At 39.4% G+C, this 26,677-nt stretch overlaps 2 protein-coding genes across 4 annotated transcripts in view; one reads left to right on the top strand and one right to left on the bottom strand.

Moving 5' to 3' along the window:
• The window catches only part of LOC125280859 (gastrula zinc finger protein XlCGF57.1-like), a 1,316,469-nt gene that overhangs the window by 1,121,325 nt on the left and 168,467 nt on the right, over nt 1–26,677 (bottom strand). The window lies entirely within an intron of this gene.
• Nucleotides 1,223–25,978, top strand: LOC125242968 (galectin-3-binding protein A-like). Of its 3 annotated transcripts, none has more exons than XM_048152122.1 (6): nt 1,223–1,343; nt 1,635–1,708; nt 4,001–4,260; nt 4,342–4,473; nt 21,196–21,457; nt 24,733–25,978. In XM_048152122.1, the coding sequence occupies exons 2-6, from the start codon at nt 1,659–1,661 to the stop codon at nt 25,754–25,756; spliced, it is 1,728 nt and encodes a 575-aa protein (XP_048008079.1). In that variant the 5' UTR covers nt 1,223–1,343; nt 1,635–1,658; the 3' UTR covers nt 25,757–25,978. The 3 variants fall into 3 exon arrangements, with proteins under 3 accessions (XP_048008079.1, XP_048008088.1, XP_048008072.1); XM_048152131.1 differs by having other exon boundaries at nt 1,224–1,343; nt 4,054–4,260; XM_048152115.1 differs by having other exon boundaries at nt 1,244–1,708; nt 4,054–4,260.

Below are 26,677 nucleotides of genomic sequence, written 5' to 3'. Positions count from 1 at the left end.
ATCGCTACGCAGCATTGAGTGAACCTATAAAAGAGAACGTCTCTGGTTACCTGTGCAACCCTTGTTCTCTGAATAGGGAATGAGATGCTGCGATCGCTGCCATGCTCCGCTCGCTGCCGAGGGGGGCTTCTTTGGTAGAAAATCTGAGGAGCAGTTGGCGCATTCACTGTATTAAGAGTGAGGGGCATAGCGCTGCTGAGGAGGAGTCTGCACCATCAGCCAATGAATTGGTGAGATTCTATACGGGTTCAGACAATCAGCACCGCCGTTACCATTCCGTCATCACTATACAGTCTCGTTCCATATTAAAAAAAAACAAACAAAACATGTGTTTTGTTGTTGTTTCATTGATTCTGCTTGTTAACAGCAAGTGTTCATCACTAATACTCAATCATCACTAAATTAATCACTTAATTATGTAATTCTTCAGTGTTCTTTTAACACTGTATAGTAAACAGTGGGGTGGTGTTAATTTAAGGGTAGGCAAGTTCGGTCCTAGAGAGCCGCTGTCCTGCAGAGTTTAGCTCCAACCCTGAAAAAAAACCTTCAGCTGCCTATAGCCTTAGTAATCCTGAAGAGCTTGATTAGCTTGTTCAGGTTTTTTGATTAAGGTTGGAGCTAAACTCAGCAGGACAGCGGCTCTCTAGGACCGAACTTGCCTACCCCTGTGTTAATTTAACAATGGGGATTTTGCTGTGTAGCATATATAAATTGCCAAGGTGTCATCAATTCACAGCCCTTACAGAAGCTGGCGAGGAGTATTCTTTGGGCCGACCATCATCTCCTGTCCATTTGTTCCCTGCCACCTGCCACCAGACATGTTATCAAGAGAGGTTTAGTCTACAGAGAGTGGATGTTACACTTCTAATGATATGGAGAATTTTCAGGATAGCAGAAGTGGACCTCTTCGCTTCTGCAGAGAACATGCCCACTATTCTTATCCCTGATGCAATCGCCTAGGAGTTGATATGCTCGCTCTTCACTATCATGCTCTTAGTATATGGTTTGCTTTGCTAGAGCACTAACTGTGTTCATTCTCCAATATGTTTTTTTTTGTTTTGTTTTTTTATCTAACTGTTGACACATATGGCCTTGAAAAGGGGTAAAAACATCTACATATATGGTAAGTGGAAGTAGGAGGCCTTCTGATAATGTTCATTTGTTTATCCAATCAATTCTGAAAGCCTTTGTTCTATATCAAATGAATATGCATAACAAGAAGAGTATATAAACTGTGTATCTGACCAATACCACAAGCATTCCACTTTGTGTTTATCTCATTCTTCCCATGTTGGATTGCATGACAAGGATCTGAAGCAGCACGGACGGAACAACAGGGCAAAGTTTGTGTGACAAAATCAACTAAATAATTTATTTTTCTTACACTAACCTTAACCCAGATGTGCTGACAGACATCAAGTTTAAATTGAAATGCTGCAGTAATGAAACTTCTCAAATTTAGCATTTTCGTGGGACAAAAATGTTGGTAGCCTTTAAATGTGATTACACAATGTTTTATCCTAGTTTCTGAATATTTGACCTGATTTGGTCATTATTTAAAGAATGGCAAGATGTTTTATAACTCATTCAGTTGAGAATTGTATTCATGTCTCTGCTATTTGCAAAATTTTCAGTAAGAGAAGAATTATGTATCTTCTATGGCCTCTACTGTTTCTTCATGTTTCAGCACAACATTGGACGCTGTTTGGTAAGTAAACAACCCTTTTCTATTTTTATTTTATTTTATTTTATTTAAGAGACAATCTTTGTAATATTTGTAGTATTTGTATTTATAGCATTTTCATGAATTTTATATAAAAAAAAAATAATACAATGGAACAAATATATTTGTAAACCTTGCAACATTTTTATGTTCAATGTAATCTACAACATTTTACAGCTGAGTCCTAAACATGCAGCGCTCTATTGGAATTTTACAACCAATTATGTCTTCCTGTTGCAACAACATTTAGCATTAGTTAAAGGACATTTTACTGGCCATTTTAAAAACATTTTCTGATCAGTTTTTCAGTCAAATATCTAATAGATGCAGTATGTAATATTGACAGTTATCAGTTGAAATGGGTACTACAGTCCAAATTCCAAATACTGGAGTGTTGTTTGCCCTCTCCCCTCCTCCTCAGACTCAATGTTCATGCAGGTTGGCAGATTGAGGACATGCAACAGGAATGAGTGCTATAAGCCTTTATCACACTTCCACATTTGAAAAAGCTGAGAAAAAAAAAAAAAAAAAAAAACTGCAGCCTGTATCAATGGCTGTGCCCATGGGATTGATGTGATTTATTTATGTAAAATTCAGAACAGATAGTTTTTCTAAAGACACCAATCTCAGTTTACAATCATTAACTGAGTATTGTGAAACAAAGAAAAAATGCATATTTCATGATTTAAAGAAGAGCACACAAGCCATGTATGTGTATGCACAATACTTCTGATCACCTTATTTCATTGCAGAACTGCAATAATAAAATACAAACAACATATCACTTTAAATAGCATTAGAATTAGACAAAGCTTAAAGTCCCTCTGTAGTCAATAATTTTATCCCTTAAAACTCATCTATGATCACCAAAACTACATATGTAGATGTTTTTTCCTGTGAAAAAAAAGCCTTAAAATACAGTAGCTTGAATGTAACTATACCCTAAATGAACCCTTGCTTCATTTACTATTTGCGGATATATAAATATGATAATTAGCCCCACCTCCACTCACTTGCATGAGCTCAGAGATCCACTCGGTCAACCTACATAGGTAAACGCTGCACAATGGTATAATTTTTTACAACGTCAGACACATAACCGTAATTAATATGATTAGCCTTTTGCTTGACTATGTTAGCACAGAGCTAATAATGTGTTGCTAATGATACACAAACCACGTTTGTCATGTAAGAGTCAGACTGCCTTCTAAAAATCAGTATCCTTAGATACGCTTTGAACAGCTCAAAACATCAGTGGACAAAGTTCATCATAACATCATACTATACATCATACAACCGCTATATTGCTAAATCTACCCAATTTTTCATATCAACAGAAAAAATATATCCTGGCTTCTCCTGAGACTCCCTTGCCTCAGAGCGGTAAAAGTTAATGAAAGCCCATCAGCATGTTGACATGATTGGTTACAGTTTGTGATGTCGCAAACACCAATGATTTCAAACTGCGTTTTTTAGATCACTGCAGTTTTAAGGAGGTTTTGGGGGAGACTGCATTTTTCATCAACTTACTTTACGATGCAATAATCACTAATTAGATCAAATTAAGGTTGTTTAAATGAATATTTCCAGCCCACAGATGATTATTCAAAATTAACTGGTTTGATCATCTTAAAAGAGTCATATCCTCCGTGTTTGAGTGCAATGACGAGATAGCATTATACTGTAGAGAAAATAAATGGTTATTCATAATAAATATAGTGTAAAAATAAACCAAATAAAATGATATCAGTCAATTTATTCTTCTGACAGTAACTTGAGCAGCATTTCATTAATCTCATGACTGGCAACACCTGCAGCACTGACATTTGCGTCGCTCAGATAATGTTACACATTAAAATGAAAGATGACATACATGGTAGGGGTATAGTGTAAGTATAAATAAACAGTATAAAATATTGACATTTATTGTCAATTTCAACTAAATGAGTTAATTTTTTTTCTCACTGCTGTCCCTCCATCCACAATTGAAGGCGACAAGCTTTACATTGTAAGTTGATAAGCTAATAAATCTGCATTACCTAGTCCTTGACAATTGTTTGCTGGCTTCCATGGCTACAATACCAGTGTTTTCCACCAACTGGCAACCAGGGGTGTCAAAATATCATTGAGTAAATCGGCAGCGTGTGGGATCAAACAGACCAAAACAAAAACAGACATTTCGACCTGAAACTCACATGGCTGTAGCATCGTTTTTCAGAGAAACAAGAGCATGTTTCATAAATATCTGCAACAAATTATGGTATTTTTATGCTTTAGTACAGACAAAAAAGTTTCATACATCACCTTTAAACTTTTGTCACTGGATGAAGATGGCCAACCAAAGCAGCCAACACAGGAGGGCAGCATAAGATTGGTGGGGGATCATCCTTCATCTGGTCGTGTGGAGATCTATTATGATGGACAGTGGGGCACAGTTTGTGATGACGAATGGGAACTCGCCGAAGCACAAGTGGTGTGTCGTCAGATGGGTTTTCCTGAAGCGATAATAGTTACGCCTGGAGGACAATATGGTGAAGGTATAAGATCCTCAGTGCAACGTTTGGGAGTGAATTTGATTGTTACATACTGTGTTAACAATAATTGTCTTATTTTTTTAGGTTCTGGTCCAATATGGCTGGATGACATGAACTGTAAAGGCTCGGAGAGCTCATTGTCTGAATGCAGCTTCAAAGGCTGGGGTGTTACTGACTGCTCACATAAAGAGGATGCAGGAGTGATCTGTGAGACTGGTAAGAAATTCCAGATATATTTGAAGCTGCACATTTGTATTTCCATAATTCATAACACTTTATAATAATGTTCAGTTATAAGTTATTTACAAGTTTTAGTTACACTGTAAAAAAATTGCTAGGAATTTACAGGATTAAAGAGTATTATTTTACAATAAATTACTGTAGTTAATAATTTACAGTGAAATTAGGCAAGGCAAGGCAATTTTATTTGTATAGCACATTTTATACACAATGGTAATTCAAAGTATTTTACATAAAGAAGAAGAATAAAAAATAGAACATAAGGAATAGAAATAACAGTAAAAAGAGAGAAATTTGCTATCTGGATGGAAGAGCTAGGAAGTTTCAGGAAGTTTTTTTTTTTTTTTTTTTTTTTTTTGTCCGTCAGAGTGGATCTACACGGATCTATCCATAAGCACAAATGCTTTCTTCCTAATTCTCCCAGCTCTTTCAACCAGACAACAATATTTAAAATGCATTAAAAGTCATAAATAACAAGATGATATATAAAAGATATAAAATGCATTAAAAATGAAATAAAAACAGGAAAAGGAATTAAAAGAATAAAAAGATATGTATAAAATAAAGTGCAAACAGTTCGGACATAGCACAGTGCTCAATCAGCAAATGCATAGATAAAAAGATGTGTTTTGAGTCTGGATTTGAATGTGGCTACTGATGGAGCACATCTGATCTCTTCTGGAAGCTGGTTCCAGCTACAGCTGGCGTAACAGCTAAAAGCAGACTCTCCTTGCTTTGAGTGAACCCTTGGTTTTTTTTAAGTGACTGGATCCTGATGATCTGAGTGATCTGTTAGGTTTATATTCTATGAGCATATCTGAAATGTATTGAGGTCCTAGACCATTAAGTGATTTATAAACAAGTAACAGTACTTTAAAATCAATTCTAAATGCAACTGGAAGCCAGTGCAAGGACCTGAGGACTGGTGTGATGTGGTCATGTTTTCGGGTTCTGCTCAGTATCCTGGCAGCAGCGTTCTGTACAAGCTGCAGTTGTCTTATGGTCTTTTTGGGAAGGCCAGTGAGGAGCCCATTACAATAATCCACCCTGCTGGTGATGAAAGCATGGACAAGTTTCTCTAAGTCTTGACTGGAGACAAAGCATCTAATTCTTGAAATATTTTTGAGATGATAATATGCTGATTTAGTTATTGTCTTTACATGGCTACTGAAACTCAGGTCTGACTCCAAAATCACACCAAGATTCCTGACTTGATTTTTAATTGTTTGACCCCTAGAGTGAAGGTATGTGTTCACTTTGAGAACTTCATCTTTGTTTCCAAACACAATGACTTCAGTTTTGTCTTTGTTTAACTGAAGGAAGTTTAGGCACATCCAATTTTTAATTTCATCAATGCATTGGCACAGGGAGTCAATGGGCTGTAGTCATTAGGTGATAGGGCTAGGTAAATCTGGGTGTCATCTGCATAGCTGTGATATGCAATTTGGTTCTTTCTCATTACTTGGCTCAGTGGCAGCATATATAGGTTGAACAGGAGGGGTGCAAGTATTGAACCTTGAGGGACTCCGCATGTCATGGATGTCCACTCAGATTTATGGTCACCGATACTCACATAATAACCTCTCCCTTCTAAGTATGACCTGAACCATTTAAGGACCATCCCAGAAAGCCCAACCCATTTTTCCAGCCTGTCAAGAAGTATGTTGTGATCAACAGTGTCAAATGCAGCACTGAGGTCGAGTAGAACCAGCACTGATAATTTACCTGTATCTGTGTTTAGGCGAATATCATTTATTATCTTTATGAGCGCTGTCTCTGTGCTGTGATGCAGTTGGAAACCAGATTGAAGTTGTCAAAATATCCATTCAAGCTTAAGAACTTGTTCAGCTGATTGAAAACAACTTTTTCAATGATCTTGCCTATGAAAGGAAGATTGGTCTGTAGTTGTTTAATGTGGTGTTATCCAGATTGCTCTTTTTCAGGAGGGGCTTAACAACTACAGTTTTCAGGGATTTTGGAAAAGTCCCAGAGAGAAGTGAGGCATTTACCACTTCTAGGAGATCTGCTTCTAAACAGTTAAACACGCTTTTGAAAAAAGATGTGGGAAGTGTGTCAAGGGCGCAGGTTGATGTTTTAAGGTGCTGTACTGTTTCTTCCAAAATTTTACCATCAATTGCTTCGAAAACAGACATAATAGCCACTAACCTCTGAAACAGATCAGAGGTTGTGATCTGATCTGTTTTACCCCACTGCAGCTCAAGGATGTGCTGATCACCTTTATGATATTATTAATTTTCTCAGAGAAGAAAGAAGCAAACTCACAACATTTGCTGTCTGAGAGCATTTCACTGGGAATCTGACTTGGGGTTTTTTTTTTGTCTCTCTACAGTAGCAAAAAGAGTGCGGGTGTTGTTTAAGTTCTTTATAATATTTGAGAAGAAGGTCTAACTTGCTTTGCCTAGTTCCACATTGAAAGCATGAATGATATCTTTATAGATGTTATAATGGATTTCAAGTTTTGTCTTTCGCCATATGTGCTCAGCTTTTCTGCATTGTCTTTTCATATTTTGCACTGCTGTTGAGTTTCTCCACTGTGCTTTTTGTCTGCCACTTTTCTTCCTGACTTTCACAGGAGCAATGTTATCAATAACATTCTGTACTTTTGAGTTAAAAGAATCAAGGAGAAAATCAACAGAGCCTGCAGATATGCTTGGTGTTAAAGATATAGCCTTCATAAACAGTGCACTAGTATTCTCATTTAAGCATCGCTTTTTGACCGAGATTTAGCTTCAACAGTTGGAAAGATTAATATCAAAGAAAATACAGAAATGGTCAGATAGTGCTACATCCTTAATGACAATGGATGAAATGTTTAGACCCTTGCTAATAATTAAATCCAGAGTGTGTCCACGATTGTGTGTAGGTCCATGTACATGCTGAGTCAGATCAAAAGTATTCAAAACTGTTAGGATTTATTTTGCCATATTGGATTCTGCATTTTCTATGTGGATGTTAAAATCCCCAGTAATAGCAAAGCAGTCAAACTCTGAGGAAATTTCTGATAACAGTTCTGTAAAGTCCTCCACAAAGGCTGGAGAGTATTTTGGAGGCCTGTAAATAACTATAAGTAGAATGTGAGGAGCACCTTTTAACACAATACCCAAGTATTTGAAAGACAAGTAATCACCGAATGACACTTGCTTGCATTGATAGATATCTTTTAATAGAGCAGCTACACCTCCACCTCTCCTAACAGCTCTGCAGACATTCATAAAAGTAAAATTAGGAAGGGCTGTTTCATTCAGGATTGTTGCACTGCAACTGTCTTCAAGCCATGTTTCATTTAGAAGCATAACATCTAGGTTGTTTGTGGTTATTAAGTCATTGACTAGAAGTGATTTATTTTTAAGTGAACGGATGTTTAAAAGTGCTAACTTAACAGTCTTACTTTCTGTCTCTACAGTAATCTTAGTTTGACGTGTAATAGGCAGAAGATTAAATGGGTTTGCCAAATGGTTTGAGAAGGCCTTGGGCTTTCTATAACGTAATAAAACAGAAATAGAGAAAGCAACAGGCACACTGGGTTCCCGCTTGTTCTGTAAACATTTGACAAAGTCACTGTTATCATAGCGGGGACCCGACACACATCACTGAGAGCTGTTATCGGTTGTTTTTGGTTCACCTAGAACAGATGGAGGAGGGTGGCCGAGGGAGGTGGGGGAGGCCGAGCTGGGCCCACAGGCTTTGGTGGTTTCGGGGCTCGCTTTTTTGTTGATATCTGGGGGCTCGCAGCAAAAGAGTGGGAGAGTTTGGTTCTAGCATACACTAGTTCTTCCATTTTCTCTGAGAAGCACAGAAGAGGGGATGCTGGAGAGAGGGATAACATGTCCGGTGAGAGAGGCTGTTGCTCTGGTGTTACCGGAGGCTGTAATATGTTGTCCTGGCTTCCCTGGCTGTTTACCCGAAAGTCGTCATTGGGTGCTGAATCTTGGAGTAGTTCTAACACGTCACGGTCTATCGGTGAGCTCTGTGGGCAGGGCTCAGTCAGGATTGTGTCCGTGAGCAGTGGGTGTTGTGGCTGCGTGGTGTTATCATTGACCTTGTGGGATGTGTCAACCGCATGTCCATTCAGGTGCTGAAATTAAGTCCTGTGGTCAGTTGTACTCTGTCCAGGTGTGTTTGTGCCATTCAGGTTGAGTGGATTTGCACACACTGCTGAAGGATGATGGAGGCAGAAGTAGATATTGTCCTTTAGCACTCTTGCACCCAGTTTGTTTGGGTGCAGGCCATCATGAATGAACATTTGTCTCTGACTCCAGAAAAGATTGAAGTTATCGATGAAATTCAGTCCCTTTAAGTTGCAGGTTTTTTGCAGCCATGTGTTAACACAAATGTTAAAACAATGAAAAGCTAGAATATAAAATAAATTTGGCTGATTTTAAGTTAGTCAAACTATTCTTAGCATGAATATGATGATTTTGTTTTAGTGTTATTTTAGCATGAAGATTTACCAATATCTTATTTCAAAATCATAACTGTTTGTAGATTGATCTTTCACAATAGTAAAGCAGCTGCTGAGATTTATCTTTGAAAGGTGTGACATCATCTTGCAACGCCAGACTTTTTCTTATAAGCATCACCTAATGATACAATGGATATGGAAGCCCGTTTTCACCACAGTTGAGTAAAAAATATAATTCTGTAAGTCATAATAATGGGACACTTTCTCATAATTAGTATCTCATTATATTGAGAAAGTTTCTCAAAATAATGACTTAGTATGTCATAATAATGAGAAACTTTCTTGTAATTATGACTTAGTATCTCATAATGAGAATCTATCTCATTATAATGAGTTAATATAGAGGTTCCCAAACACATTCCTGGAGCCTCCCCAGCACTGCACATCTTGCATGTCTCCTTTGTCTGACACACCCATTTCATGTCTTGGAGTCTCGACTAATGAGCCGATGATCTGAATCAGGTGGGTTTGATTACGGAGACATGGAAAACATGCAGTGTTGGGGAAGCTCCAGTAATGTGTTTGGGAACCCCTGAGTTGATATGTTATAATATTCAGATACAAAATCTTGTAATAATAAGAAACTTTCTCATAATAATGAATTATTTTCTCGTAATGATGACTTAGTTTCTACGCATGTGCAAAGCAACGGAGCGGAAGGGTGTGACACTCTAGTGACATCTGCTGGTCAAAGCCTAAATGCGAGAACTCAGCAAACATGGCACGTTATCTATATTATTATTAAATAACATTATTGATAAATTATCAGAATACGAGATGGGATATAGTCTTTTATAAATTTGTAATATCCATTTGTATTTTTGTGTATGAACAAGCAGAAACACAGAATGGATTTCAAACAGATAGAGGAATGATAAGACAGGACACCTACATATTCAGGACTGTTAAATCTGGAAAACTGTCTACAAACATCTGCTAAACATATTTTCAAGAAGTTTTACATTCTAACGTCATGTTCATGCAACAGTCCACCGGTGAGCACAAGCAGGCATTGTTAGAAACAATCTCCGTACACTACACGACCGCTGTGCTGTTCAGACTACATAACTTGCTGTGGAGTCCTGAAGTCGTTCACTCTACGGCCACGTTCACACAGCAGCAGAATACCGCATTTACTTTACAGGTGTGAGTCTCAAAATGTCTCTTTCACACAGCAACTTTCAGTAGTGTTTGGAACACTGTCTGTATGAATGTGCAGCGAGTGTCAAGCCCGTATTCTCTTACTAGTAACCATGACGACAGTGACCAACGTAATATTAAAGATGGCGACATCCATAAAACTGAAAAGTATTATCACTTTTCACATGACAAGAGACTAACTGAACCGTGAGTTCATCCATCAAAACTTGAGTAGCCTAACCAACAGCAGCATGTAAATGCGCGTTAGCCGGAGTCTTTAACCGCTGCACACGCGTGTTACGTCCTTTGCAACATCTCGCGCATGACGGCATTTGAAAAGAAACACAAAACAGACATGAGCCGCTCCGGTGGAGAACAGTGACTGGATTTAACACCATAAGACGACGCACAGCTCACATCTCTGTCACTGTAAGTTATCGAAAGCGAAACCACACACAAAACACCGGCACTCTTGCACTGTATGACCTAACAGATAACTAGTTGTCCAGTCCTGTTCCGTTCACACAGCGTGAATATTCCGAGAATGCTGTTGTGAGTCCTGAAAATGTACAGGTGTGAGTTCGGTTATAGAATGCGGTTGTCACTCCCATAATAACCGTACTGCGTGTGAACGCAACCGTATTAAGGACTCAAATACAGGACTGACAACTGTATTCTGCTGTTGTGTGAACGTGGCCTTTGAGTCCTTAATACGGTTATGTTCACGCTCCAGATATTTAGCTTGCTAGATATTTGTCAGGTGTTTGTGATGTGTCGGAAAATGAAAAAAAAAAAAAAAAAAAACGTCAGAAAATGCCTTTTAAAATGAAAACGCAGTAGTGTAACTGGGGCCTCAGCCAGTGACTTCACTTCCACATAGCACTAGTGATGGGACAGTTGATACCAGGGCTCCAATGCTCCGATGCAGTTTTCATCACACACTGTACAGATGCTTGTATCGAAATGACAATACCATGTGATTGATGACGTTTGAAGCTTCGAACGCCATGCAGTATCGGAAAGTCAAGACAGCTGGTTTGAAAAAAAAATTGCCGCTTCACCTGATGCATAAAAGGAAAACGCATTTAATCACATTTTATTGCTGGAGTCTCAGAGACCCTGAATAGAACATAAGGGTTAAACAGCTCACCCAAAATATTTTTTTAACTACTGATGTCAGTTATGATCACATCATTGTTTATTTTATATCATTAATCAATATGTGAATCTGTTGACCAGGCTACACATGACATGAGTTGTGGTCTCATTGTCACAAATTAATTTAGATTAGATCAGATTAGAACTGATTCAAGACAAGATTTAGATATGGTGCAGAAAACAAGTCTGACCACCAGATGTCGCTAATGTACACTGTGTTAAAAGCTTTGAGTAATGAACCATTTTTCGGCACAATTTGATTAAAGCCTGAAACGCTTCAGAAAGCCTTGTTTTCCCATCACTACAGCGCTATTGGCAGAATTCTTTCCTGACACATTGCAAACAAAAAAACAATTAAAGCAAGTATTTTCTAGATATAACAGTATATAAGATGTCATTCCAGTTATTGTTTCCTGAAAGTTTGATGGTGGAAGATCCATGTGTAATTTTAATGAAAAAATACAATCCACAGTCATAGTCCAAAACCAGGCAGAGAGTCAAAGCACAAATTATCAGTCCAAACAAACATAAAACTCCATGAACGAAATGAGAAATGCAAGACAAGGTAGAGATCGGAACCAGGAAGGAGACTGCTCAGAAAACTCTCACCCTGCGTCCCAATGTCCATACTATCCATCCTAAATAGTATGTAAGATTAAAATAAGTGTGTCCCAAAGCATAGTATGTTGAAAAGAGTATGCCAAAAGTCCCCGGATGGTCTACTATTTCCGGTAGATTTTCGAAGTGTGGATCCGTGCACACTATAAAGGATAATATTGCCCACAACCCATTGCGCTTTGGATGAGGATTCAGTAAAGAATTTCAAACACGAGTAAAAAGTGTTAAAAAAAACTACAAAACATGGCGGATATGTGCAACAGACGCTGAGAGGTTTGAGTGACTAATAATCAGTTCAAACTGATAGAAAATATATATTTAATGTTATCTGTATTATTTTTCATCTGCAAATACCAATGTGGACTTTTATAAATATCCGAATGGCCATTAAAGGGATAGTTCACCCAAAAATGAAAATTTGATGTTTATCTGCTTACCCCCAGGGCATCCAAGATGTAGGTGACTTTGTTTCTTCAGTAGAACACAAATGATGATTTTAACTCCAACCGTTGCTGTCTGTCAGTCAAATAATGCTAGTGGATGGGAACTTCTACAATAAGAGTAAATAAAACTTGCTTAGACAAGTCCAAATTAAACCTTGCAGCTCGTGACGACACATTGATGTCCTAAGACAAGAAACGATCGGTTTGTGCGAGAAACCGAACAGTATTTATATCACTTTTTACCTCTAATACACCACTATGTCCAACGGCATTCATCACTCGATTCGTTTGGTCTGATCACGCTCTGACAACGGCAGACTGACTTGCAGTTAACTTGCAGTTAAAAATCATCATTTGTGTTCTACTTAAGAAACAAAGACACCTACATCTTGGATGCGCTGGGGGTAAGCAGATAAACATAAAATTTTCATTTTTTGGTGAACTATCCCTTTGAAACCGAGAGGAGATCTGTGCGTTTAATTGGTATCTGTATACTGTAATACTGCATTTACAAAGCTTATCAGTGGCGTGCACTTTGATCGTGAAAGTGAAAGTGCCTTTTGCGGTCGCATTGCGGTGCTCCCGTGTTCCCGATGTGAACGTGAGCTCCAGTCCATTACAATTTAGAGGTGTTAAGGCCCGGGTATACTTCATTTCCCACGTTCCGTTCAGTCTCGCGTGAGCCTTTCAGAGAAACTCCTTTGCCCATGAGCACGGAAAGACCATGGGAAAGACGCGTTCAGCGCATGCATATGTGCGCCGCCCGTTGTCCGTTGTCCCCCCAACCCCCCCCAGTATTTTCACTCTGGACTACATTTCCCACAATCCCTCAGCTAGGCACTGATCACACTCACACCTGTTTCCCATCAGGTTCCCTTTATAAGCTGCACTCCCTCAGACACACGTTGCTAAGTATTGTTTTGGCTTTTGTTTGTATCCTGTGTTTTTCCCTGTTGTTGGCTTATTCCCTAGTAGATGTCTTTCCGGGTTCTGCCTTGTCTATCTGTGTTTTGACCCTGGACTCACTCCTTGTTTTTGCTTGTTTGCTGCCTGCCCTGACCATTGCATGTATTTTTGACTACTCCTTGCCTTGCCTCTTCTGATTCTGTTTGGTGGTATTTGACATCCTGCCTGTTTGACATTGCAGATCAGACGGGCTTAAGAACCCCCATGGCGGAGCAGATGACCACCATTGCAGATCGGATGGGCTTATGAACCCCCACGGCGGGGCAAATGACCACCACTGCAGATCAGACGGGCTTAAGAACCCCCATGGCGGAGCAGATGACCACCATTGCAGATCAGACGGGCTTAAGAACCCCCTTGGTGGAGCAAATGACCACCATTGCAGATCAGACGGGCTTATGAACCCCCACGGCGGGACAGGTGAATCATAAAAATAGTCCATAGAGCAGGGAACACAGTGAGTTCGTGAACAGCCTCTCTGGCGGGGTCGAGACAAGAGGAGAGTTTACAGATGGCCTCCATGGCTAACTAGACAGTCAGAAAGTTCCAATACAGCCTGTATGGCTGGATAAAGATAGGACAAGAGTTCATCGGCTGGGAGTGTATCACTGGACGCTAGCACCGCGCAAGGAGCTGAAGCAAGTGCTACTGCTTTGTGAAGTTTTACGGTATAAGCCACCACCTCTAGAGAAATTGCAGTAGCCGCTGTTACCTCCAAAGGTTCTGCAGCATCAGCTGCCACCTCTGGAGATTCTGCTGTGGTATACGTGGTCCAGATACACCGTAGAGCGACCCCCAGTATAGGGGCAGTAGAGGACAGAGGAATTATCTCAGGAGCAGAAGGGTTAAAAGGAGTGGATCTAGGGATACCAGCTGTGCATACTGGCACCAGCAGTGGATCCTCCATCCTTGATGCCAGCCCTTGATGTCTGATGGCGGGTTCCCCTGACAGAACAGAGGAGGGTTGCGGTACTTAAGAACATCTAAGTGTACTCAACTGTGCTATTTTGAGACAGCATGAAATATGAATTAAAATATGCTTTTAATATACTATCTTTGTATTTAAAAAAAATGTATTTAGATACCACTTATAGTACATCTGAACCCATAGTGTACTACAAGTGGTAGCGAAGTATGTTTTTTAAATACATAGTATATTAAAAGCACATTTTAGTTCATATTTCATGCTGTCTCAAAATAGCACAGTTGAGTACACATAGATGTTCTTAAGATGATCTTAAGTAGTACTAAAGAAGAATTTTTAGTATATTAAGTACAAAATTAGTGCGGGAAAAAAAAGCACTTTAAGTATACTTTTTTTTTTTCACCTGGGACTGGCGATCGAGGCAATAGGATGGTAGATCCAAAAGCAAGCTTTATTAAAAGAGAGCAAAGTCAAACAGGCAGGATGTCAAACACCAGCAAACCGAATCAGAAGAGGCAAGGCAAGAAGTAGTCAAAAATACAGGCAATGGTCAGGGCAGGCAGCAAACAAGCAAAAACAAGGAGTAAGTCCAGGGTCAAAACACAGAAAGGCAGAACACGGAAAGACATTTACTAGGAAATAAGCCAACAACGAGGAAAAACACATGATACAAACGAAAGCCAAAACAATACTCAGCAATGTGTGTACTCAGGCCCTGTCCACACGGAGATGCGTTTTTGTGAATACGTACAAATTTTGTATCGGATAGGCGTTTCGTACACACGGATCCGGCATTTTCAGAAGGTGAAACCACCATTTTTTGAAACCGGGTCCCAGAGTGGATAAATCTGAAAACGCCATCTTTGCATTTTCGTGTGGACAGCGTATCCGTATATTTTCTGAAACGAAGATGTCATCACCTCACGTGTCAACCTTACTCAGACACTGCTAACAGCACAAAACAGCAACAACAACAATAGCAGACTCTAGATGCTTGCGTTTGTGCTGCAGAAGCTACTGAGCCCAAATAAATTGCTATTTCTAAGCTTTACTATAGTTTGTATAGTCAAGTCAAGTCACCTTTATTTATATAGCGCTTTTTACAATGCAGATTGTGTCAAAGCAGCTTTACATTGATAACTGGTACATAATTTGGCTGCACAGCAGCTCTTAAATAATAGTGTCAATGCAGGCAGATCAGAAGCACTGTTGAATAAATGTCAAGAATACTATTGAATATCAAATGTCAAGTGTCCCCAACTAAGCAAGCCAAAGGCGACAGCGGCAAGGAACCCAAACTCCATCAGGTGACATCAGGTGGCAAACAAGTGGCAAATAGGTGTTAAAATGGAGAAAAAAAAAACCTTGGGAGAAACCAGGCTTAGTCGGGGGGCCAGTTCTCCTCTGGCGAACAGTGCTTTGTTACAATCAGGTTGCTATCATAAGTCTGATAGGATTGCAACAATCAAAGTATTTATTTCAGTTCCATCCAGTTGAGGATCGTATTCATCACGCCGGTATGGAAGGTCTGTTGAGGAACTGTGCTACTGGCTGTCGTGTCGATGAGGCCTTCACAATGGATGATCCAGTTGACTCGATCTCTGCTGATACTTCAGGGCTGCGTTGTGGTCGTGTCCAGTTGAGGATCGTATTCATCACGCCGGTATGGACGGTCTGTTGAGGAACTGTGGCACTGGCTCTCGTGTTGATGATGTCTTCACAAAGGATGATCTAGTTGACTCGATCTCTGCTGATACTTCAGGGCTACGTATACAGTGCGCAAGGTTTATGCGCATGCTCCAAGTCTTATTCGCTGCTTTAAGTGCATCTCTGTGGCAGAATTACAGCACCACATACTGGTCTGGCATGCGTACTACATAGTTTTGAGTCATTTTAATGGTTTCGTGTGGATGCAGATATTTTTTGAGATAAAAAAAGAGCGGATAGGGTAAGGTCCTGCTTCATGTGGACGTAGGCTGAGAAGTGTAGCTTATAAAGGGAACCTGATGGGAAACAGGTGTGAGTGTGATCAGTGCCTAGCTGAGGGATTGTGGGAAATGTAGTCCAGAGTGAAGTGATGTGTGTGCAATGAAAAAGTCTTAATGGTGAAACAGAGAACTCTGGTAGGGAGTGGAAGAAAGCAGCAATGGGCGGAAACGTGACAACCAATTTCAGGTGTACCAAGATATCTGCTGAAAATTATAATGCATTTTACTTTTGATTACAATTATTTATGAACAAATATAATGCATTATAATGTATATTATGAATACCTTTTATAATGCATTTTATATAAACGCTTTGAGTAAAGTGTTACCAATATTTCATGAACCTGTTGCTTATCGTGACCAGTGTTTTCTTTTAAAAATAAATAAATAACAGTTATATACAAATAATATACAGTTTATATTTTATTATACAGTGGGTACTGAAAGTATTCAGACCCCCTTAATTTTTTCACTCTTTGTTATATTGCAGCCATTTGCTAAAATCATTTAAGTTCAAGTTTTTTCCTCATTAATGTACACACAGCACCCCATATTGACAGAAAAACACAGAATTGTTGACATTTTTGCAGATTTATTAAAAAAGAAAAACTGAAATATCACATGGTCCTAAGTATTCAGACCCTTTGCTGTGACACTCATATATTTAACTCAGGTGCTGTCCATTTCTTCTGATCATCCTTGAGATGGTTCTACACCTTCATTTGAGTCCATCTGTGTTTGATTATACTGATTGGACTTGATTAGGAAAGCCACACACCTGTCTATATAAGACCTTACAGCTCACAGTGCATGTCAGAGCAAATGAGAATCATGAGGTCAAAGGAACTGCCTGAAGAGCTCAGAGACAGAATTGTGGCAAGGCACAGATCTGGCCATGGTTACAAAAAAATTTCTGCTGCACTTAAGGTTCCTAAGAGCACAGTGGCCTACATAATCCTTAAATGGAAGACGTTAGGGATGACCAGAACCCTTCCTAGAGCTGGTCGTCCGGCCAAACTGAGCTACTGGGAGAGAAGAGCCTTGGTGAGAGAGGTAAAGAAGAACCCAAAGATCACTGTGGCTGAGCTCCAGAGATGCAGTCGAGAGATGGGAGAAAGTTGTAGAAAGTCAAACATCACTGCATCCCTCCATCAGTCGGGGCTTTATTATCCTCAGTGCAAGACACATGAAAGCCCGTATGGAGTTTGCTAAAAAAAAAAAAAAAGGACTCCAAGATGGTGATAAATAAGATTCTCTGGTCTGATGAGACCAAGAAAGAACATTTTGGCCTCAATTCTAAGCGATATGTGTGGAGAAAACCAGGCACTCCTCAAGACCTGTCCAATACAGTCCCAACAGTGAAGCATGGTGGTGGCAGCATCATGCTGTGGGGGTGTTTTTCAGCTGCAGGGACAGAACGACTGGTTGCAATTGAGGGAAAGATGAATGCGGCCAAGTACAGGGATATCCTGGACGAAAACCTTCTCCAGAGTGCTCAGGACCTCAGACTGGGCCGAAGGTTTACCTTCCAACAAGACAATGACCCTAAGCACACAGCTAAAATAAAGAAGGAGTGGCTTCACAACAACTCCGTGACTGTTCTAGAATGGCCCAGCCAGAGCCCTGACTTAAACCCAATTGAGCATCTCTGGAGAGACCTAAAAATGGCTGTCCACCAACCTTTACCATCCAACCTGACAGAACTGGAGAGGATCTGCAAGGAGGAATGGCAGAGGATCCCCAAATCCAGGTGTGAAAAACTTGTTGCATCTTTCCCAAAAAGACTCATGGCTGTATTAGATCAAAAGGGTGCTTCTACTAAATACTGAGCAAAGGGTCTGAATACTTAGGACCATGTGATATTTCAGTTTTTCTGTTTTAATAAATCTGCAAAAATGTCAACAATTCTGTGTTTTTCTGTCAACATGGGGTGCTGTGTGTACATTAATGAAAAAAAAATTGAACTTAAATGATTTTAGCAAATGGCTGCAATATAACAAAGAGTGAAAAATTTAAGGGGGTCTGAATACTTTCCGTATTAACTGTACATTCATTTAAAATAACTGCAGTCCAAGAGTAATTTATAATTATTTATAATTTATTGACTGCATGAATAGAGTCCACTAGGATCCACTCAAAATAGGATCCACTCATTATTAAACTGACCAATAAGAATAGATATTAAAATAAAATGAATATTGTTCGGTTCTGTCCAAAATGTGCCCTTTAAAGACATATTAAGAAAGGCAGAATGAAAAGCTCATTTTTTCATATTATGTAAACAGTCATGGTCAGAGGTAACCATTAATGCCAACCACTTCAATGTGTCATCAGATCTGCAATTCTTTGGTCAATAAAATATAATGTATCTCAAAGTAAGAAAGACTGAATGGCAGGTTCATAAAAAAAATAAATAAATAAAAAATAAATCATAATAGGAGTGGTGGATGTCACAGATCCCTTGTTCCCTGGACTCTAATTCCCATGATCCTCCTGTTTCGTCACCTGCACTCACTTCCCTCGTCAGCTCCTCATCATCACTCATCACCTGCACCTGGACTCTATTATCATCACTCCCTTTATATGGCACTCACTCCCTGCACTCCTGGTCCGTTCTCTGTTGTGTTATGCTTGTGTTTGGTGTTTCCTGCCTTTTGTTTATTAAAGTATTGGATGTTATTGTGGAAATCCGTATCTGCCTCATCTCTACACCAGCAACCGTAACAGAAGAACGGACCGTTAAACCTACTGGATTTCCACAGAAAAGAATGGAAGCTTCCTTCATCTCCCGGGCTCCAGCTTCTCCCATGCCTCCCAAAACGATGACAGCGGCTGAGAAAATCATCGGGCTTCTCCAGGTTGGTCGTTCGCTGGAGAGGTATGTGGAGGAGTTCGTTGAGCTTGCTTTTTTGTCTGACTGGCCTGAAGCATGTTTGATCTCCCTGTTTCTGGATGGACTAGACGACGACACTATCTGTTTTGGTGAACCTGATTATCGTTTCTCCTTAAGAGAAACTATGAATTCCATTTTGTGGTTAAATGACTCCAAATTCTATGTTGATTGGGTTCAGGATGGGTGTTTGTCTCTAGTCCATCCAGAAACACGGTTGGCCGGGCCAGTCAGTCAGCCACCGTCTTCCTCCGCATACCCCTCCAGCGAACTTCCTGCCTGTACCATGCTGGACTCGCACTCCTCAGCCCTCAGCTCCAGCCGCCGCCGCCGCCGAGCCCTCAGCTCCAGCCGCCGCCGCCGCCGAGCCCTCAGCTCCAGCCGCCGCCGCCGCCGAGCCCTCAGCTCCAGCCGCCGCCGCCGCCGAGCCCTCAGCTCCAGCCGCCGCCGCCGAGCCCTCAGCTCCAGCCGCCGCCGCCGCCGAGCCCTCAGCTTACTCTCTCGTTAGCCCTCGTTACTTACTACAAAATAAAGTAGGAAGAACACAGACCGCAAGCATGCATGTGCAAACAAATGTTCACACAACTTTGTTGACTTCATTTTCCGGGTTGCGTCCATTGCTGGAGTGGCTGAGAAGAGTGCGCAGTCATAATACAGTTGGAGAGCGGCCTTTTGAGGCGAAATAAAAACTATCACTGATGTCTCGAAGAGTTTGTTTTGACACGTGACGTGAGGCTGCGCACTGCACAGAGCGGAACACTTCAAAAACGGACATAAAAGGGATAACAAAACGGTATGTTATACAGTATATACAGTACATGTTTTCATATCATTATAAAGTTATTAGTTTGTTGAATAAATGCTGCATTAGTGGAAAACAGTAGTAGGCTATGTTTGCCATCGAGGCTGAGAGGATTCTAACATAAGTAGTAACTCAAGCGGTTAAAACAATGTGAAAAAAACACCAACTGTTTTAATGTCACGATTGTTACCATCTATTTGCATAAGTTTATATCAATTTGTTCACTGTTTTGCGTTCATTATCCAGCAAAGCTGCATATTTTAACTGTATTCTCATCATACAGCGACAGAAACATAAATCAGAAATGTATTCAATTTCAATTCTTTTATTTTTATCGGCACTGTAACACATATTTTGATTAGATAATCATCAAGTTTTCTAATATAGAAAGTATACATATAATAGACCCATGTTATGCCTTTGTGTGTAAAGATGGTAATTTTTAAGCATGACTGTTTGGATTTATATGAAATGGAAACATTTTACAATAAGAGTCCATTTGTAATATTAAATAAATAAGGTTAATAAGTATTGTTCATTTTTAATTTCAACATTTACATTTTAACATTTTAAAGTTGTCTCTTACATTAGTTATAATGCACTATGAATTGACATGAACGATCAGTGTATATTAGTATTTTTTATAATTAAAAATTACAATAAACATTTAGCCATTTTTTTGATTCAAAGAAACAAAATGTAAGAGAGTTAAAACTGAACACAATCTTGCTGCTCAAACTGTGTATAGAACAATTTTTAATAATATTTTTTGCTCCTTTTGTATTTTGCATTTACTTGTACTTTACTTTCAATATTTAAGTATGTTTTAAAAAAAAAACATACTTTTCATACTTAAGCACAAAACTCAAGTAACATTCTAAACAGTGACTTTACCTTCTACCAAAGTCATTTTCTGGTAAGATATCTATACTTTTACTCAAGTATGGATTTCGAGTACTTTATACACCACTGTCACCGAGTCATCGGATTTGATCATAAATATCTTAATTTGTGTTCCGAAGATGAACAAATGTCTTATGGGCTTGGAACGACATGAGGGTGAGTAATAAATGACAGAACTTTCATTTTTGGGTGAACTAACCCTTTAACAAAACATTCATAAAATGTTAGCATATCACTTATCAATCATTTATGAATGTATAGTCATTTTTGTAAATGATTAGTTCATTGTTAACTTAAAAATGACTTATAACTGAACATTATAATAAAGTGTTACCCTATTAGTTATATAATTTTAATCTGTTTTATTATATATTCTTTGCAGGTCCAAACATAACCAGCAATCGTCAGTTCTCTGTGGATAACAGTATGGGTTTGTCTGATGATCTTGATCTTCTCTTTGACAGTGGAGATGGTTGTGATTTCAGCATTAATGTACGAGACCTCTCTGAAGAGGCAGAGTTGGAGTTTTGTGTGCACCGTTTGATTCTCTTGATTTATCCAGAACTAAACATAACAAAGGAGTCCAGAAACCTCACAGTGGATGTCAGCCAGACATGCCATCCTCATGTCTCTGCTTTTCTCAGGTAAATTTCTGAAGACCATTTCACTTCACTTGCTGAATGTAACACAGTTCGTATATACGGGAAGAAGGAGGCAGGAACCGGCGAACATTCAACAAAACTTTAATTCAAAATAAGTAAATACGAAACGAACGTAATGCCAGCAGACCCTCGGGGACATCTGCCAGCCACACAAACATAATAAAACATAAAATAAAGTCCAGGCCTGGTCCTCTCTCGTCCTTCACTATCGCCGCTCCTCCTTTTATGCTCCCGGAGCTCCTCCGTGAGAGACTCGAGACCGGCGTGCCTCGCAGGTGATGCTCATTATCACTCGCGTCACCGGCCTCACGCCGTACCCTCACGGCTCTCACCCGCCCTGCTCGTCACATACCCCCATCGCCCCTCGCAGGCCGGGGGGTACTCCCGAGACTGCGCTGTCCTCCCCCCCCGGGGCCTGTCTCGGCAGCCGCAGCACCTGGGGGTAAGGACAGACAAGACGAGAGAAAGGGGACGGAAGCAAGGGGAGCGACAGAACGAGAGAGGGGAGAGAGGAAAAAGAGAGAGAAAAAAAAATTTCTTGGTCCGGTTCCCAGACACACTGCCGCTCGGTCCTCAGCCAGACGGGAGGCTCTTCCTCGCGGTGCCATGCGATGGTACTGGACGCTCCGTGGACGGCTCGATCCTCCTCCGCCCCCTGTCGGCCGGCGATGGCTCCTCCGACTGAGGGCAGCCGGCAGCGAGTCCCCTGTTCCCTGCTCCTCCCCTTCATGGCGGACGGCAGCAGGTGAACGGCGGCGACTCCTCCGCTCCCTCTTGGACGGCAGCCACCCCACCTCATCCCAGGGGCACGGCACCGAGCTGTTCGTCCCACCTGTCACTATGCTCCAGCACCACCGCCTCGGGAAGCCTCTCGCGGTCTTCACACACCCGCGCTGCCCGAACTCCGCACCACAGCAGAGGTGTCGTGCACTTTCAAAACCGAGGGGGCACACGCCTCTTCAAATTTTTGAGCCAAATAGATTTTGAATGCAGCTTCACAATGACAAAAATCAATAATATTTTCACATAAGATTCACGTTACGATTGTGGTGATGATTAAGTAAAGTTAAATGTCACTAACCCGGGAAGAAGCTTGTTGTAGTCCCTACCAGCCATTTGTTGTAGTCCTTAAACATAGAATAAAATTAAAATGTCCCTTTGCATTTAACTTTGCAAATGTTGTTTATGCTCAAACAGCAACATTACACACTAACTAAAGTTAAAAATAAGTGAAATCATAATCAACCACCCCTTTAAGTAAAGTGACGATTGACCATTAGTGATGAACACCTAATGTTAACAAGTCACTGAAGATGAGAGCAAAAACAAGAACAGAAAAAAGAGAATAGATGAGCAGAAACATATGGTACATGTATAAAATGTATTGAAGTCTTTTTGAAGTCTGTTCCCTTTAGTTGGGCACTTTATTTGGCAAGTGTTCATGTTTAATTAGCTCATATGTAAAGAGTTAAATAATGCTATGTTTACAATGTTTGCATTATTATTATTACAGTTTTTTACAGACGCTAGGACACATTTCTCAATACTTAGGTCACTTTTGCAAAACTCTTCACACAGTGAGCACAACAGAAGTCTTTGTGGGCTAAACTGAGGATCAATTATCATTGCTTTGGCACAAAATGCATTCAATGACTACATCTCTCAAATTTCATGAATTCTTTTCTCACTCAGACACAACAACCGCCAAATCTCTTTGTATGTTACAGGCCAATTTGCACATGCTTACATACTGTTTTCAAAACTGTTAGACTTATGTTCAAAACAATAACACAATACAAAACTGAATAAGACAGCAATTTGCTACATTTCTACAGTAATATTGTAATGAAATATATGCTGAATCTAAAAAATCAAATACTATCAAAGCAATTAGATGAAACTGAACACCTACACAAGCATTCGTTTTTCAATTTCATTATTATCCATTCAAAGAGGAAAACTTTGGAATAATTTTGTACTGTTATGTAAACAAGGTTCATGTAACAAACTGCAGTGAATTATAAACAATATACAGTGTTATTCTTGTTTTGTTAAGAAATTTTACAAAAGAAAACATTGTATAATGATACCTGATGTTAGTGTTTTTAGGTCATGTTTTATGACTGACAAAGTGTGTTTGCTGGGTGAAAACCTTTGCTAGTGTTCTGGAAGAATGAGTTGATTTGAGACATGAATGAAGTGTTTTGGTAGATTTAGTGCATTTTGAATGTGAAATGAACTGCTGTGCCAAGATGAAAGTTGGTTAGGAGAACTGTGTGAAGAGTTTTGAAAAAGTGGCCTAAGTATTGAGAAATGTGTCCTAACGATTGTAAAAAAACTGTAAGAGTTCATTAAAATGTTTAAAAATACTTTAAGCATATCCCCAAAGCTAAACATAAACACTTAAAAATAAATAAGTAAATAAATAAAGTCTTCAATATGAATAACTTACAAATATCAATATGAATAACTCTTGTTAAAATATATCAGTAAGGATTAGGGGTAGGTTTAGGGGAAAGAATATACAGTTTGTTTTGACTCACACACACCCTGTGTGTGTGTGTGTGTGTGTGTGTGTGTGTGTGTGTGTGTGTGTGTGTGTGTGTGTGTGTGTTTAATGTATTTGTAAACATTTTAAGGGACACTGGATAGGAATGCAATTAATGTCTAATACAGGTTTGTTTAAAGCACTTTAATGTAATTTTCATATTTTCTGTGAACTAACTATTCACTGTTAATAAGTTGTTAAAGCATTATCTAACTCTTTACATATGAGCTAATTAAACAATAATAATTTGTTATTTACAGTAACAATGAATGGTGAACTCACTATTTGTATATAGTCAACTAATGTATTAACTACAGTTCATAAAGAATTAATTAATTATAAACTAATTGTTTGCTAATTATTTGTGCTTTATTACACTATACATATTAGAAAGTGTTACCAAATTTTCAGTTCTCCTTCATGTTTTAATCTTATTTTGGCTTTCCTTTAACTAATTAATTTGTTACATATAGAAATATGCAAGCCAATTGCAAGACAATGTTTGTCCCTAAAACACTGTTTGCATACAGACAACTCACACTCAACCCTGCAATACTATGCTGGTGAACCAGCATGAATATAGACCAGCACTAAACTAGCACTAGCCAACATAAACCATAAACCATGGAATTTATGCTGGTTTATGGTGGATTTTTCAACAGGGTATAAATCCGTGTTAGACACTCAGTATCTGATCTATTTTTTTCAGGTATTTGTACACACGTCAAATTGAGGTTTCCATCAAATCGGCTCAATGTCTCCATCAGCTGGCATTTATCTTTGGAGTGAAGAAACTTATGGAGGATGTTGGCAGGGTCTTCACTTTACTCTTACCTGAAGACAACAACTTTCAGACACAGGTATCCATGTACGAGTATGGCGTCCGTACAGGTGACCTTGTTCTGCAGGAGAATGTCCTTCAGTATCTTTCCTGGAACTGTGAGTTCCTCATAAGCTCTCCGGTGTGGAGCACCATCTCCTTTCACATGATGGACGCTCTGCTGCAGCGCTCAGACCTGGTTGTGAAGGATGAAGCTTTACTTCTTGAAGCTCTGGAGAGATGGATCCAAGACAAAGGTGATGAAATTAGTTCAGAACAACAGGCCAGCCTCCTGAATCACATCCGCTTCCTCTTGATCCCAGTGGATAAACTGTATGAAATACAGTTTTCCTCAAGTGTTCTCTACCAGAATCATGAGAAACTGTACCTAAATGGTCTGCTCAGAGGTTTTCAGTTCAATGCTCTTTCTTTCTCTAAGATCAAGAGTAAAATGTACAACATTAGTAATAATTATCTACCCAGAATCTACACTGCTAATGAGTGGAGTCTAGTTATCAATGTTACCAGCTTCAGATACCCATACCCTGAACAAAGTAACAGAATCCAAAACTTCTACACTCCTGTACACCCTAGTGCTCTTTACAGAGAGCAAAGGGTTTTATGGAAAGCCTGGGTTTTTCTTTCTGTTCAGGAATGCTCTAGCAATGGTGTTTCATGTAATTCTGTTCCTGTTGCAAGGCTGTTCACAGAAGATAATCAGAACAGTTACACTAACACCATTCACTTCAGCAACAGGTTGATTCTCACCTGTAAGAATCAAAACAATGTCTTTCATGTCCAAGACTTCAAAAACACCATGGCAGTGATTCCAAATAACAGCACTATGAGTCTGCCTAACCCCTGTCCTGATGACTACAGTTTTAGATTTGTAGTGCGTCCAGAGTATATCTGACTGCACACTGTTACATTTGGCTGCAGGTAGTTTACAGGCATTTCAGTCAAATCAAATCTATTAGCTTTAATCTCTTTTTAAAAAGATGTGCTATTCATTTATAATCTTGAATGATTTGTCTGAAATGTTTCACTTGATTTAAAAAATGTAATTTGATGGCTTTAGCAATAAAAATACTTAATTTTGCAAGTGCACTTAAAAATAAATATATATTTCATTCGATATCTGTGGTGTTTGATTCCATTTGTTGTTAAAATGTTTCTGAAATATGTCAGGTCTTCACAAAGTTTGATTAAATCAAACAAAATCAGCTTTAGATTGTCTTAGCTAAGACATGTGTTGCTTCATCCTCTTAGTCAAAAATATTCTTTGTTGTCCAGGTGTCCACAGGTTTAGTAAGTTCCACTCTGTTAGGATTGAGATGACAGAGTGGATCATAAAAAGGTGAAGGGTGCACCTTGTACTTGCATGAATTATTTCCTGTATTTGGCCAAAATGTTCAAGTGGGCATGAAGACCGCAAGTGTTTTAAGATTTAATTTAGATAGCGTTATTGTGGTGCTTCATTTTCAAAAATTTTACAAATTTTAAGCTGTCTTTCTGGTAACTTTCTGGTAAAAAATTATCCAAAATCAATTATTGAGTAAGTACATAACCAATCACTGTTCAAAACTATCTCTTTAACTTAGCTTGATTCATAACGGTAAGCTTGTAATAATGTTTTGTAATCTGATTGATACTGGTAGGAATTCACGGGAAATACGAGTTTGCTGACATTTGTCTTTGTGTCATTACGTCACGTCTGTAAACAGAAATAAGTCCTGGCTAGTAGGCTATATCGCACGTGCGGTGGATGCTCCTGGTAGCACATCATTTGTAGCCTGTTGTAAACTTGAGATGGTGGCTTGTAATCTAGAAAGTT

The sequence above is a fragment of the Megalobrama amblycephala genome, linkage group LG1, assembly GCF_018812025.1.
Source record: "Megalobrama amblycephala isolate DHTTF-2021 linkage group LG1, ASM1881202v1, whole genome shotgun sequence".
Lineage (NCBI taxonomy): Eukaryota > Metazoa > Chordata > Actinopteri > Cypriniformes > Xenocyprididae > Megalobrama > Megalobrama amblycephala.
This window is presented reverse-complemented; position numbering and strand designations above follow the sequence as displayed.